This window comes from Vulpes vulpes, unplaced genomic scaffold, assembly GCF_048418805.1.
Source record: "Vulpes vulpes isolate BD-2025 unplaced genomic scaffold, VulVul3 u000000899, whole genome shotgun sequence".
Classification (NCBI taxonomy): domain Eukaryota; kingdom Metazoa; phylum Chordata; class Mammalia; order Carnivora; family Canidae; genus Vulpes; species Vulpes vulpes.
The window spans coordinates 3,923,438-3,938,593 of NW_027325780.1; the positions used below are offsets into that span (position 1 = coordinate 3,923,438).

At 40.5% G+C, this 15,156-nt stretch overlaps 1 protein-coding gene across 10 annotated transcripts in view; it reads left to right on the plus strand.

Annotated features, from left to right (window-relative positions):
- CCDC158 (coiled-coil domain containing 158) overlaps positions 1-15,156 on the plus strand; it is a 100,083-nt gene that overhangs the window by 36,443 nt on the left and 48,484 nt on the right. For all 10 annotated transcript variants that reach the window (XR_011999183.1, XR_011999181.1, XR_011999182.1 and 7 more), the window contains 5 exons: positions 2,524-2,721; positions 4,085-4,567; positions 8,582-8,771; positions 10,741-10,893; positions 13,439-13,551. Coding sequence is in view for 6 of the 10 variants with exons in the window: in XM_025992962.2 (XP_025848747.2) it covers positions 2,524-2,721; positions 4,085-4,567; positions 8,582-8,771; positions 10,741-10,893; positions 13,439-13,551 (1,137 nt within the window). In the remaining 4 variants the exon portion in view is untranslated. The remainder of the gene's footprint in view (positions 1-2,523; positions 2,722-4,084; positions 4,568-8,581; positions 8,772-10,740; positions 10,894-13,438; positions 13,552-15,156) is intronic.

Below are 15,156 nucleotides of genomic sequence, written 5' to 3' on the forward strand. Positions count from 1 at the left end.
ACAACATCCATTCCTGATCAAAACCCTTCAGAGTGTTGGGATAGAGGGAACTTTCCTCGACATCTTAAAAGCCATCTACGAAAAGCCCACAGCAAATATCATTCTCAATGGGGAAGCACTGGGAGCCTTTCCCCTAAGATCAGGAACAAGACAGGGATGTCCACTCTCACCACTGCTGTTCAACATAGTTCTGGAAGTCCTTGCCTCAGCAATCCGACAACAAAAAGACATTAAAGGCATTCAAATTGGCAAAGAAGAAGTCAAACTCTCCCTCTTCGCCGATGACATGATACTCTACATAGAAAACCCAAAAGCCTCCACCCCAAGATTGCTAGAACTCATACAGCAATTTGGTAGCGTGGCAGGATACAAAATCAATGCCCAGAAATCAATGGCATTTCTATACACTAACAATGAGACTGAGGAAAGAGAAATTAAGGACTCAATCCCATTTACAATTGCACCCAAAAGCATAAGATACCTAGGAATAAACCTAACCAAAGAGGTAAAAGATCTATACCCTAAAAACTATAGAACACTTCTGAAAGAAATTGAGGAAGACACAAAGAGATGGAAAAATATTCCATGCTCATGGATTGGCAGAATTAATATTGTAAAAATGTCAATGTTACCCAGGGCAATTTACACGTTTAATGCAATCCCTATCAAAATACCATGGACTTTCTTCAGAGAGTTAGAACAAATTATTTTAAGATTTGTGTGGAATCAGAAAAGACCCCGTATAGCCAGGGGAATTTTAAAAAAGAAAACCATAGCTGGGGGCATCACAATGCCAGATTTCAGGTTGTACTACAAAGCTGTGGTCATCAAGACAGTGTGGTACTGGCACAAAAACAGACACATAGATCAATGGAACAGAATAGAGAACCCAGAAATGGACCCTGAAATGTATGGTCATCTAATATTCGATAAAGGAGGAAAGACTATCCATTGGAAGAAAGACAGTCTCTTCAATAAATGGTGCTGGGAAAATTGGACATCCACATGCAGAAGAATGAAACTGGACCACTCTCTTTCACCATACACAAAGATAAACTCAAAATGGATGAGAGATCTAAATGTGAGACAAGAGTCCATCAAAATCCTAGAGGAGAACACAGGCAACACCCTTTTTGAACTCGGCCACAGTAATTTCTTGCAAGATACATCCACAAAGGCAAAAGAAACAAAAGCAAAAATGAACTATTGGGACTTCATCAAGATAAGAAGCTTTTGCACAGCAAAGGATACAGTCAACAAAACTAAAAGACAACCTACAGAATGGGAGAAGATATTTGCAAATGACATATCAGATAAAGGGCTAGTTTCCAAAATCTATAAAGAACTTATTAAACTCAACACCAAAGAAACAAACAATCCAATCATGAAATGGGCAAAAGACATGAAGAGAAATCTCACAGAGGAAGACATGGACATGGCCAACAAGCACATGAGAAAATGCTCCGCATCACTTGCCATCAGGGAAATACAAATCAAAACCACAATGAGATACCACCTCACACCAGTGAGAATGGGGAAAATTAACAAGGCAGGAAACAACAAATGTTGGAGAGGATGCGGAGAAAAGGGAACCCTCTTACACTGTTGGTGGGAATGTGAACTGGTACAGCCACTCTGGAAAACTGTGTGGAGGTTCCTCAAAGAGTTACAAATAGACCTGCCCTACGACCCAGCAATTGCACTGTTGGGGATTTACCCCAAAGATTCAGATGCAATGAAACGTCGGGACACCTGCACCCCGATGTTTCTATCAGCAATGGCCACAATAGCCAAACTGTGGAAGGAGCCTCGGTGTCCATCGAAAGATGAATGGATAAAGAAGATGTGGTTTATGTATACAATGGAATATTACTCAGCAATTAGAAACGACAAATACCCACCATTTGCTTCAACGTGGATGGAACTAGAGGGTATTATGCTGAGTGAAATAAGTCAGTCGGAGAAGGACAAACAGTGTATGTTCTCATTCATTTGGGGAATATGAATAATAGTGAAAGGGAATATAAAGGAAGGGAGAAGAAATGTTGGGAAATATCAGGAAGGGAGACAGAACATAAAGACTCCTAACTCGGGGAAACGAACTAGGGGTGGTGGAGGGGGAGGAGGGCGGGTGTTGGAGGGGAATGGGTGACGGGCACTGAGGTGGACACTTGACGGGATGAGCACTGGGTGTTTTTCTGTATGTTGGTAAATTGAACACCAATAAAATTAATTAAAAAACAAAAATAAAAATAAAAATAAAAAATCTATTGCATTTTTCTTTTCATTTTATATTGTTTGGGATTTAATCTATTGAGATTTCCTTGTAGTGTAAGAAATTATAAGTAAGCAAAATGTTAACTTATGTATCTAGTAAATCATTTTTCCTAAGTCACTGAAAATAAGATTCCAAAGTCAAAGGTTTCTCAAATTGCATAAAAAGTCCAAAAATGATAGAAGGAAAATGAGAATTATGCTTTAATTCTTTAATGCAAGTTGGGGAACATACCTCATTTCCTGTAGGCTGATCTACATAAAAGAGAGAAGGAGCTGAGTCTGGAGAAGGAGCAGAATAAGCGTCTGTGGGACCGGGACACGGGCAACAGCATCACCATTGACCACCTGCGGCGGGAGCTCGATGACAGGAACATGGAGGTGCAGCGCCTAGAAGCACTCCTCAAGGCCATGAAGAGCGAGTGTCAGGGCCAGATGGAACGGCAGGTCAGGCAGGACATGGGATGGCTTCCTCAGATTGCCTCTTCTGAGGGAAAAATGTATTTTATGTGTTATTGGTAGAGCTTTTTTTTCTTCTTTTTTTTTTTTTTTTTTAAAGATTTTATTCACCTATTCATGATAGACACACAGAGAGAGAGAGAGGCAGAGACACAGGCAGAGGGAGAAGCAGGCTCCATGCAGGGAGCTCGACGCCAGACTTGATCTAGGGACTCCAGGATCATGCCTTGGGCCAAAGGCAGGCGCCAAACCACTGAGCCACCCAGACGTCCCTATTGGTAGAGCTTTTAAAAAAAATGTATGGGCCTAAAAATGGCCATAAGATAGAGCTATGGATTCTTTGAGCAAGTTATAAAAACCTGTTATTTATTTTTATATTTTTGACTGATCAAAATACTAAGCTTTATCTCATTTTTGTTCATTGTTGAGAAATGAAATTCCTATCCAATTGCCTTTTTATTTTTGCCTAGAAATCAGAAACCTAATAGATGCTTATTTTAAAAAGCATCAAACCATAGGGAGAACTGAGGAACAGCAGGGTCGAAGGTATCCAACAGCCGTTTTTTGTTTTGTTTTGTTTTGTTTTGTTTTGTTTTTGGTTTTCCCCTAAACTGATTGAAACTAGTAGACAAGATGGATGGACTCTGTTTTGGGGCCCCAGTGGCAAAATGTTGAATGCTTTATTAAGAGCCCCGAACCTTTGGTACCAAGAGGACATGATTCCAATGTCAGTTATTGCCACAGAGACATAGTAAGCTTCCCAAAATGTGAAAGCAAACCAAAGGGACCAGTCTTGGGTTAGAATTCAGGCAAACCATTTTCCTACTCTTTGGCCCACCCTGGGCAAGAAGAAAGATGAGGGGAGTTACTGGGAGTTAGATTCTTAACACTTCTCTGGACAAGGACCTGAGAATGTGAGTGTGTGTTAGATGAAAGCCATTATTCACTTTTTCCTCAGAGGTATAATTAAGGGGCAAGTTGGAGGAATAGTGGGGCAAAAGTGCCTTCCTCACTAGGAAGGGCAGCTTCTTCAGTCATGCCACACTTTTGCCAGTGTTATCCTAATTTAAATTGGTACAGAAATACTCTCAGAGGAAACCTCCAAAGCTCCCACACTAGAAAGCCATTCTAGAGGAGCATTATTATTTAATTCATGTCTCTCTACCTTGGTCTAACTAACTTAAGTTGGTCTGTGGTCTATACAGAGTTTGACATAAAAATGATTTCAGTTCAGGTAGATATTATTATTAGATTAATGAATTCATGTTTGTGAGCTAACTTGTTATATCTCTTGAGGTTGCTTCCACCCCTCTGCCCAAATTCATGAAATTTTCTCTTCTTTGACAATCAGATGGCAGCAATTCAGGGAAAGAATGAAAGTCTAGAAAAAGTGTCCTCCTTGACGGCTCAGCTTGAATCCACCAAAGAGATGCTCCGCAAAGTGGTGGAAGAGTTGACTGCTAAGAAAATGACCCTGGAGAGCTCAGAGAGGACCATATCGGACCTGACCTCTTCCCTCCAGGAAAAAGAGAGAGCCATTGAGGCTACCAATTCAGAGATCACAAAGCTACGCTCCCGAGTGGACTTGAAATTGCAAGAGCTGCAGCACTTGAAAACAGAGGGAGATCACCTCAGAAATGTGCAGACTGAGTGTGAGGCCCTCAGGCTACAGATGGCAGAGAAGGACAAGGTGATTGAGATTCTGCGACAGCAGATTGAAAACATGACACAGTTGGTTGGCCAGCACGGACGAACTGCTGGTGCCATGCAGGTTGAAAAAGCTCAGCTTGAGAAGGAGATCAATGATAGGAGACTGGAGCTACAGGAATTCAAGGTCTGTAGAGGTTTTTTTGGTAGTTTTAACTTCAGAAATATCATTTCCCTCCTAAGGAAGTATGATTTAAGTCACTGAAGAGATGCTCTGTGAAGGTCTGTGGACCCTCTGAGGTTGTTTAAAAGTATTTGTGCCTGAGTGCCTTTGTGTGTTGTTGTGAGAAGGGATCCATACTTTTATTAGATTCCAAAAGAAGTGGATGGACCCAGAATGGTTCAGGACTACTGATACAAAAGAGAAAAAAATCATAAAAATCCAGCTTCCTCATGAAGCCATGTCTCATCCCACAATTTGAAGTATTTTCTCCCTCGTCAGACAGACCTGTCATTGAACCCCACCTCTCACCACCTGACTATAAAACACTGCTCTGTTCACTAAATCTTGGCTTCCGTAACTATGAAACTAAAGAAGAGTTAGTTGGCATACTTTGTAATATTAATTTTAGATGTACAATATAGCAATTCTGCACTTCCATACATCATCCCGTGCTTATCACAGCAAGTACACTCCTTGATCCCCATCACCTATTTCACCCATCCTCCCTTCCACCTCCCTTCTGGTGACCATCAGATTGCCCTCTATAGTTCAGAGTCTGTTTATTGGCTTGTCTCTCTCTCTCTCTCTCTCTCTCTCTTTTCCCCTTTGCTCATTTGTTTTGTTTCTTAAATTACATAGATGAGTGAAATCATATAGTATTTGTCTTTCTCTGACTGACTTATTTTACTTGGCATAATACTCTCTAGCTCTATTCATGTCATGGCAAATGGCAAGATTTTATTCTTTTTGATGGCCAAGTAATATTTCATGTTTATATATATATACCACATCTTCTTTTTAAAAAAATTTTAAGTTCATTTGGCCAACATATAACAGCCAGTGTTTATCTCATCATGTGCCCTCCTTAATGCCTGTCACCCAGTACCCCAACCCCCCACCTACCTTCCCTTCTGTAACCTTTTATTTTCCAGATCCGTTTCCTCCCTTCCCTTATGATTCCTTCCACTATTTCTTATATTCCACATATGAGCGAGACCATATGATAATTGTCTTTCTCCGATTGACTTATTTCACTCAGCATAATATCCTTCAGTTCCAACTATATCAATGTAAATGGTGGGTATTTGTCCTTTCTGATGGTTGAGTAATATTCCGTTGTATATAGAGACCACATCTTTATCCATTTATCAGTCAGTGGATGCTTGGGCTATTTCCATAATTTGACTGTTGTAGATAATGCTGCTATAAATAAACATCAGGGTGCATGTATTCCTTTGAATTAGTATATTTGTATTCTTTGGGGAAATGCCTAGTAGTGCAATTGCTGGATCACAGAGTAGTTCTATTTTTAACTTTTTTTTTTTTTAGATTTTACTTATTCATTCATGAGAGACACACAGAGAGGCAGAGACACAGGCAGAGGGAGGGGAGAAGCAGGCTCCCTGCAGCAAACATGATGTGGGACTCGATCCCCAGACCTGGGATCACCTCTGAGCTGAAAGCAGACACTCAACCACTGGGCCACCCAGGTGGAACAGAATTCTGTACTCTTTTCCACAGTGGCTGCACCAATTTGCATTCCCACAAACAGTGCATGATGGCAAAAGTTGGGCATGTGCATTGTTAACCCAATTTAAAAGACTGGGATTTTTTTCAACAGGTGTTGGCAAGGATATGTAGAAAAAGGAACACTCAGGGTTTCTGGGTGGCTGAGTCAGTTAAGTGTCCAATTCTAGATTGACCTCAAGTCTTGATCTCAATGTCATGAGTTCAGGCCCTGCATTGGGCTCCACGCTGGGTATGGAGCCTACTTAAAGAACATTCATGCACTGATGGTGAGAATGCAGCCACTGCAAGAACACTCCTACCTCCACCCCTGCCACTCTTTATGCTTCTCACAGGAGCCAAAATTATATTTGAAAGTGTTAACATTGTACCATTCCCATGTTTATAACTGTCCAGTGTCTTCTTATTTCACTCAGAATGAACTCTCCTATCCTTACATTGCCTCTAAGGCCAGTCTTGCCCATGGCTCCCTCTGTGACTTCATCTCTGACTACTTCCTCCGCATGCTCAGTCCACTCGAGTGTAGGGCAGGAGAAATCCTTCTCCCTCTGGCTTTCTCAATTCTTGGTTGAGCCCCTGTAACCAAGACAGACAAAGAGAAGAGTAAACAGAAGTTTATTGAGTAACTCAGAGAGGTGGCTTAGAATTCAGACTTAAATACCATCTTTAGCTAAAAGAAGGATGTGGGAGAGGCAGGTCATAGGAAGGCAACCAGGAAAACAATGGAAAACTGGAATGAGGTTTGTTTTGCAGATTTAAGCCATGCCTTCCCCATTGATAAGATTCTTTTGTAATTTAAAGTTATTCTTCCTCTCCTGCTTCAGAAAGGGAGACACCTTTATAAATGGAGACTTCCTTCATAAATATAAATATCCCTTAAAGGGCAACTTATCTGTTTTCAGACCTTCTCCTGTGTCTGCCATTTCTCAAAATAATCAGCTCAAAGTAATCCTTATGGCAGAGAGGTAGCATATTCTGGTCTCCTCCACCAGCCATTCTGATGGCCTTACTGTTTCCTGAACACATTACCTGTCCCTAGAGCTGCCCCTGAGCCTGGCTTGGTCCATATGGCTTGGTCCTTCACCTCCCTCTTTGAGGTTTCTGCTCATCAGAGGGTCAGGGTCCCCAAGACTACCTCCCAACCCCGGTTCACCCATTTGCTAGGACTCAGCATATAGTTGTGCTTACAGGTACAATTTATCACAGTGAAATAACGTAAAGTAGAATCATCAAAGGGAAAAGGTATGTGGAGGCAGCTTGGCATAGGCTTCCAAAAGTCCTCTCCTGCAGAGTCATGCAGGATGTACTTAACTGCCCCAGCAATGAGTTGTGACAGTACATGTCAAATGTTGCCAATCAGGGAAGCTCATTTGAGACTCAATCCCCAGGTTTTTATAGTAGGGACTGGTCACACAGACCCCATTGTCTGGCAAGTATTCCAGTCTTCCAGAAGACAAGCAGGTGCTCTGCATAAATCATTGTCTGCAGAACTGATTTAGGCACAGTGAGACTCTCCTCAGAGTGATGGGAACCCTCCCAAACCCAAGTTCCTAGATACCAGCCAACGGCCAACCTTGTTTCCAGCTTTAATAAGAATAGCAATTTGGGGACACCTGGGTGGCTCAGTGTTTGAGCATCTGCCTTTAGTTCAGGGTGTGGTGATCCCAGGGTCCTGGGATCGCGTCCCATATCAGGCTCCACGCAGACAGCCTGCTTCTCCCTCTGCCTGTCTCTGCCTCTCTCTGTGACGCTCATGAATAAATAAATAAAATCTTAAAAAAAAAAAAAAGAATAGCAATTGGGTTCTTTTCTACATACCCGGTTATCTCTTACATGCACAGCCTCTCCTTTGCATTCATTCTCTACTCCCCACTTTTTTTTTTTTTTAGTAACTTATTATTACCGATTAAATATTTGTTATTGTCTATCTCTTCTCACTGAAATGTAAGCTCCCTGGGGACAAGGCCATTGTTTTATTTCCTGCTATTCATAACTGGGACTGGGTAAGGTTAGTGAGGCAGCTAGAACACAGAACTCAGAGAGGTGCCTACCTGGGGCCTCACTTGTCTCTGTCCTGCTGCTCTGTCCCAATATGTAAAATAGTGCCTGGCATAGAGTAGGTGCTCACTACCTTTCTCTTTGGAATGCAAAATAGTAGGAGTAGGGATAATGAATTATTGCAAACAATACTGGAAATTGACATCTTTTTTTTTTTCTTTTTTTTGGAAATTGACATCTAAGGTTAAAATAAAGGCCTTTCAATATCAATAGAAGGCCTTTTGCTTTCCTATTTACTGTTGAGGCTTGATAATAAAATAGAAATTTAATATTCTAGGAAATAGTGAAAAGATAGTAAATATAGATAGGATACTAATAGAATGTCAACAATAGGTACGTGTACATTTTTTTTTTTTTACTTCTTACTCTGTCCTTATATTTATCCCTATTTAGATTTTAAAAGATAAAAAAGATGCAAAGATACGGGAGCTTGAGGCCCGAGTAAGTGACTTGGAGCTGGAAAAGGTGAAGCTGGTGAATGCAGGGTCTGAACGCCTCCGTGCAGTAAAGGACATCAAACAGGAGAGAGATCAGTTATTAAATGAGGTGAAAACAAGTAGGGGTGAGCTAAACGGTCTTACAGGTATGTTACTTTAGTTCAAATCCTGCTGACAACTAGGAGCACTGCCAGTGAATCCAGCGTGGATGCTAGGACTATTGCAAAAGAATGGGTGCTCATCCCACATTGTAAACAGGGATAATTATGCTGCGCTGAAATCCTGATGCTTCTGCTTACAAATCTTACACTCATTAACTGTTAACTTTAGTCAACCCTCAGAGTCCATGAAATTCTTTACTTACTTGTTTTTTTTTAAGATTTATTTATTTAGAGAGCATGAGCTTGTGTGAGTGGGGAGAGGGGCAGAGGGAGAAAGAAACCTCTGGTGGACTCCCCGCTGAGCAAGAGCCCACTATCAGGCTCAATCTCATGACCCTGAGATCATGACCTGAGCTGAAACCAAGAGTCAGATGTTTAACTGGCTGAGCCCCTAGGCACCCCTCTTTACTAAGTTTTCAAGAAAAGGGTGAGAGAAGTGGAAACCTTGAGTCCTTTGAGTTAAATAGTTTGATTAGAAGTTTCATAGTGAAGCAATGTGTATACACAGACTGTATAGATTTCTTGAAAAATCAATCAAGATCTTAAATTTAGAAACAAAACACTTAAAAAAAAAAGAAAACACTTATAGTTCACGATTAGTGTGGTTCAGGTATCATTTACTGCATGCGCGCGCGCGCACACACACACACACACACACACACACACACAGAATCAGTGATTCCTGAGCATTTATTCGGCCAGATACCGAGATAGACCCTACCAGCACAACAGTGAGGATCCCACCTACTTGGGAGCCAGACTTCTATAGAATCAGTTACAGGACAGTGGGTGAGGCATGATGTGCTGGGTGCAGATGGAGAAGAGTGTAGAGAATCAGTCTCCTATAGGATTTAGAGCTCCTCTGCCAAATTTGAAGGAAGAAAAGGGATTTAGCAGGTAGAAGGGTAGAAGGGCAACCCAGGCAGAGAGAATGTCATGGGCAAAAGCATAAGGAATGAAGTAACAATGTGACCTCAGAAGTATTTGAGTAAAGGTACAAAGGCCCAAGGGCTAAGAAATTAGTTAGAGTAGATAGGCAGAGCCAGACAGTGTGGAGCTAGCAAAAGACATTAAGTAGGAGATTATTGTCATCAAATTTGCATTTTGAAAGGACAGCAGCAGGTAAATGGAGAAAAGCAAGACTAGGGCCCAGTCCAGCCAGTTAAAGGGGCTCTTGCCCTCCTCCCAGGGAGCTATGAAACTGGAACCAAGGCAGTGGCAGTGAGAATGAAGAATTAATAGGAGTATTTTTGCAACTGAACAACAGTGTTTCATGATTTGAGGGATTGTGTGTGGCCTGCACGTTTTAAATCCGTGGGATCGGTAGAATGATGGTCACCTATAACTGAGATAGGAAAACCATTCGGGGAGCAGGCTTGAGGGCCAGAGGTGAGATATAGCCAGTATGAGACAGGTGGTATGGGGGACGCTGGGATATGCATGTGGAAATGTCTCAGTACAAGGAGGGCTTGGCTCTGTTTGTTCCCTTTATATATGAATCTATCATATATAAATATATTGAAAGTTGAATAGGTGTGTGTGTTCTTGTATAGAATGACGAGTGCATGCCAAGTATTTCAGTAATAACTAGAGCTAAAAAGACAGAACACACAGTAACCTCGGGTTACTTACCATGTCATGGAGATTCACCTACCTACAGATAGATGGTGGTGAGATCTATTGTGGATATGACCATCCAAGAAAATTGAAGATGCAGTTGATATAAGCCAATTATACTGGCTGGAAAAAAAAAAGCAGTGAATAGTAAGGAAGTAAAGAAGGAGGTTCCACTCAGGAAATGTGACTGTACATCTCATTTCTGAAACAAATGAAGATGTAGCTAAATGAAGTCTCTCCCAGCTCTAAAATTTTGTGAGCATTAATTACAAATAAAATACACTTCATACAGTGGGATAGACCAAAGTAACCATCTATTATTATCACATGGTGACAGAGGACTATGAAGTCTTAAAAAGGAATTTTCGAAACAAAACTGAAGAAATGGAAGCTACTACAAATAAACTGAAAATGCAGTTAAAATCTGCACAGTCTGAACTTGAACAAACAAGAAATACTTTAAAGTCAATGGAAGGATCCGATGGTCATGGTATGCTTTACTGGATTTTATTCTTCTGTTTTTAATGCCATTGGTCTAGACTTACTAAAACACAAACCTAGATACATCACCTGCCACCATCACCTGCCACCTCTTACAAGTGCCCCATGATGTGAGAGATACACAGTGATAGGCACCAATGATGAGTGTTAGATAGTCAATCTACTCAGGGTTTTTAAGGGAAAATGCCATGTGCTTAATGTAATCCCTAAAGTATCTGAATCTTTCCCCCCCTTTTTTTTTAAGATTTTATTTATTGAGACACACAGAGACACAGAGACAGAGAGAGAGGCAGAGACGCAGGCAGAGAGAGAGAGAAGCAGGCTTCATGCAGGAAGCCTGACATGGGACTTGATCCTGGGTCTCCAGGATCACGACCTGGACTGAAAGTGGCGCTAAACCGCTGAGCCACCCGGGCTGTCCATCTGAATCTTTTCCTGTGGCTGTTTCAGGAATTTCTAACAGATCTCAATGTCTATAAGTGCCAATTAATTATTCTTAAGGAAGTATTGATAAAAAAAATACAAGTTACCAATAATTTTCATTTAACCTCTTATTTTTCACATGTTCATTATCAACATAAAATAAAAATCTGTGGTTCATTGTCAGTTCCTGATTCCCTCTCTGGGATAAAAATGTGATGGAGCTGTGGGAATTGAATTGCCAGAATGAGTGGTTTCTTGTTACCACTTAGACCTGTTTCCTTTGTCCCTTGATGTCCATATTAATTCTGCTGTTTTGTATAATTCATATTGGTGGTATATACATATATATATATATACATAAACATATACAAATATGTTAGCTGACTATAAGAATAAATATTAATCTAAGTAAATCTATGTTTTTAAATTTCTCAATTATTTTTTAATGTGACAAGATTTATTTCTGTGCTCGTTTCAGCAACACATATACTAAAATTGGAACTATGCAGAGATTATCATAGCCCCTGCCAAAAGGCGACACATGCACATAGATTCTTGAAGCATTCTGTATTTTGTGCAGTTTTTGGAGGTTCAGCTTTTTCTTTGCTGGCTAACACCAAGAAAATGGTAGGGTTTGGAGAAGTCACTTAGGAGGCCCATTTGGGATCGTACCCTCCCCTCCCCACCGGGGAGAGGCCTTTTCTCAGTGTCCTGAGGCATTTCCACCACAGCCTCAGTCACATTACAGTGATTAAATTAACTGGGTAAACCTGTGTTTACATTCAAATGCTTATTTTTATTGCTCAAAATTATCTTAAAATAAGAGATTTAAGAAAATAAGCTTTCAAGGCCAGCCATGAACCACTTATTCATTCATTCATTCATTTATTTATTTATTGAACCATTTAATAAGACCAGAATTCTTCATTGAATGAGGTGAGTGGTGAGCAAATGTCAGACTGTGGCTCTGTTAGTAAAGCAGTGCGTTCTGTCAAACCAACCCTGTTTTGACAGTTTAGCTTTCTAACAAGCTTTCTATATCTTGTTAGAAAGAAGTCAGACCTTTCATCCTCTCCAATAGTTTGTTTCTAGAGATGGATACAGTTTCTCTTTAACCTCGAAGCTCCATTTGGACCTTACTCAAAGCAATCACATTTTCAAACCTCTTTCCTCAGCTAACTGTGGGAAACAACATTGGGTCTCTGATTTTTTTTTTTTTTTTAAGATTTTTGTTTATTCATGAGAGACACAGAGGCAGAAACACAGGCAGAGGGAGAAGCAGACTCCCCACGGGGAGCCCGATGTGGGACTTTATCCCAGGACCCCAGATCACGCCCTGAGCCAAAGCTTAACTGCTGAGCCACCCAGGCGTTCCCAGGGTCTCTGGTTTTGAATCTCTAAACAAGGATGAGCTTCATAGATCTTTTCAATGACCTGCCATGTTTGAAGTATTCAGTGCCTCCTACCTGCCTTGAACATTCTCATCCCATCACTAGTTTTATTAAAGCAATTCCATACATGCTTATACTGCCAATATGACTGTTGAAATAGTGAGTTCCAAACACATGCAATGACCATAGGAATGAAAATTGAATGTGAATGCTTTGTGACATCACTGGAATCTGTGAAAAGATCACTTAATAATAGATACTTTATATAATAACTTAAGACATTTTTATAGGATACCATATGAACAAATAAATAATAGTTGTCTGTGGCATTTTAAATATGAATTTCTGGAAAATTATTTTAGTAAAAATACTTAAAAAATACATACATTATTCATTATATGACTATTCGTTATATGGATAAGTATGAAGTTAGTCAATATTCTATAACATTGGAGATGGTAAACTACGATGGTCAATGAAATTAATACCAATAGCAAGGAAATCACAAAACATCATTCTCAGCTCAAAATCTCTGAAAATTGTTATATTCCAATATTGTGAAATCTGAAGATCTTTCTCTGTGATCACTTTCTTGAAACTGTCCAAGTGCCTTAGAGAATCTTGTCACCTTCTCACAGTGTTTAGCCATCAATTTATAGTAGCTTTTCAAAATATAGAAACCTTAAATACTAAGGCAGTTTATTTCCTTTTTCCCCCCAGCTATGAAAGTGGCAATGGGAATGCAAAAGCAAATCACAGCTAAAAGAGGTCAAATAGATGCCCTTCAGAGCAAGATACAGTTTTTGGAAGAGGCAATGACAAATGCAAATAAGGTGAGTCCCTGTCCTCAGAGTGGAAGGAGTCAATATAATGTTCACTCTTTAATATACTACAGGCAGGATAAGACATAGCAGCATTACAAAGTATAGCTGAGAAATGAGGTTATTTTTGACTAAGAGAATGAGCCTGAAGGAACATTTGAGTAGGATCTTGAAAGAGCTGGTATTTTTTTTTAAATATATTTTTTTATTATTTATTTATGATAGTCACAGAGAGAGAGAGAGAGGCAGAGACATAGGCAGAGGGAGAAGCAGGCTCCATGCACTGGGAGCCCGATGTGGGATTCGATCCCGGGTCTCCAGGATCGCACCCTGGGCCAAAGGCAGGCGCCGAACCACTGCGCCACCCAGGGATCCCCGAGCTGGTATTTTAAATGCAGAAAATGGGCAAAAGAGCATTCTTGGTAGAGATAGGGAATGATTTTATGTGATGCGTATTCTTAAAATCTCTATGGTCTGCCAAACAGTGCAGTAAAAGCCACAGAGTGATGAGAACAATGGAATGAGGAGTACTACACTAACAGGGAGGCTTAAGTGGCTCAGTGGTTGAGCATCTGCCTTTGTCTTGGGTCGTGATCCCGGGTCCTGGGATCAAGTCCTGCATCGGGCTCCCCACAGAGAACCTGCTTCTCCCTCTGCCTGTGTCTCTGCCTCTCTCTCTGTCTCATAAATAAATAAATAAAATCTTAAAAAAAGGAGTACCACACTAACAGATTTCATCAATGACATACAAAAAATAGAAACCAAATGAATATGGTAGCATAGTTTTACAGGTTAAATGAGGAGAAAAATACATAAGTAATACAATAAACATGGGCCTTTATCTTGAAGAAGCCCTGAAATTTGCTTTTGGAAGTGTGCATTAGAGGGTTGTGGCTTGTGAGGTATGATGGGAGGGTATAAGGGGAGTTTTCTGTAACACTAGATGTATATGGATGTGACTCATCACTCAAGGTAAACTGAGGTAGTAGTAAATGGGTGTTTGAGGAGTGTGCATGTATGCTTTTTGTATATTCCTACACAGCTCTGTTCAGCTCGGCACAGTTTTGTGTGATTTAGTATTTCTCATAAATGAAACTGCGTAATAAGTGTGAAATCAGTGTTGTGCTCAGACATTCCCAGAGACATCAGTCACTTTGAAATAAATCAACATTTTCAAAAGAAGTTACGTGAGAACTTACTGTAATGGAGGTGAGGAAGTAAAGAACATGCATAGAAGACAGCAGCTCAAGTTAATTGCTTTCCCATGCCCAAAAGGAGCTGCTGACGTACTTTTTAGAGTGAGGCTAAACAGGCCCAAATATGTACAGATGTATGTGTTTATGCAGAGCCCTCATCATATGGACTGACTTACTTCCTTTTTTTGGGTTCTTTCCTCCTTTTCTCTTATCGTAAATTTGTTTCTTTTCTTCTTCCATTTGGAAGAAGGCCCATTTAGGCCCATTTGGACCTAAAGGAGTACTTATCCTCATCCTCCCTGAGAAAACTTAGAGCATAAGAGGTCACTACCTGCTGTCATCACAGGTGTCTGCCCCCACCCACAGGAAGGTATTTAAAACCCACAGACACTCCCTTCAAACAGAAGGGAAACAACTTGTG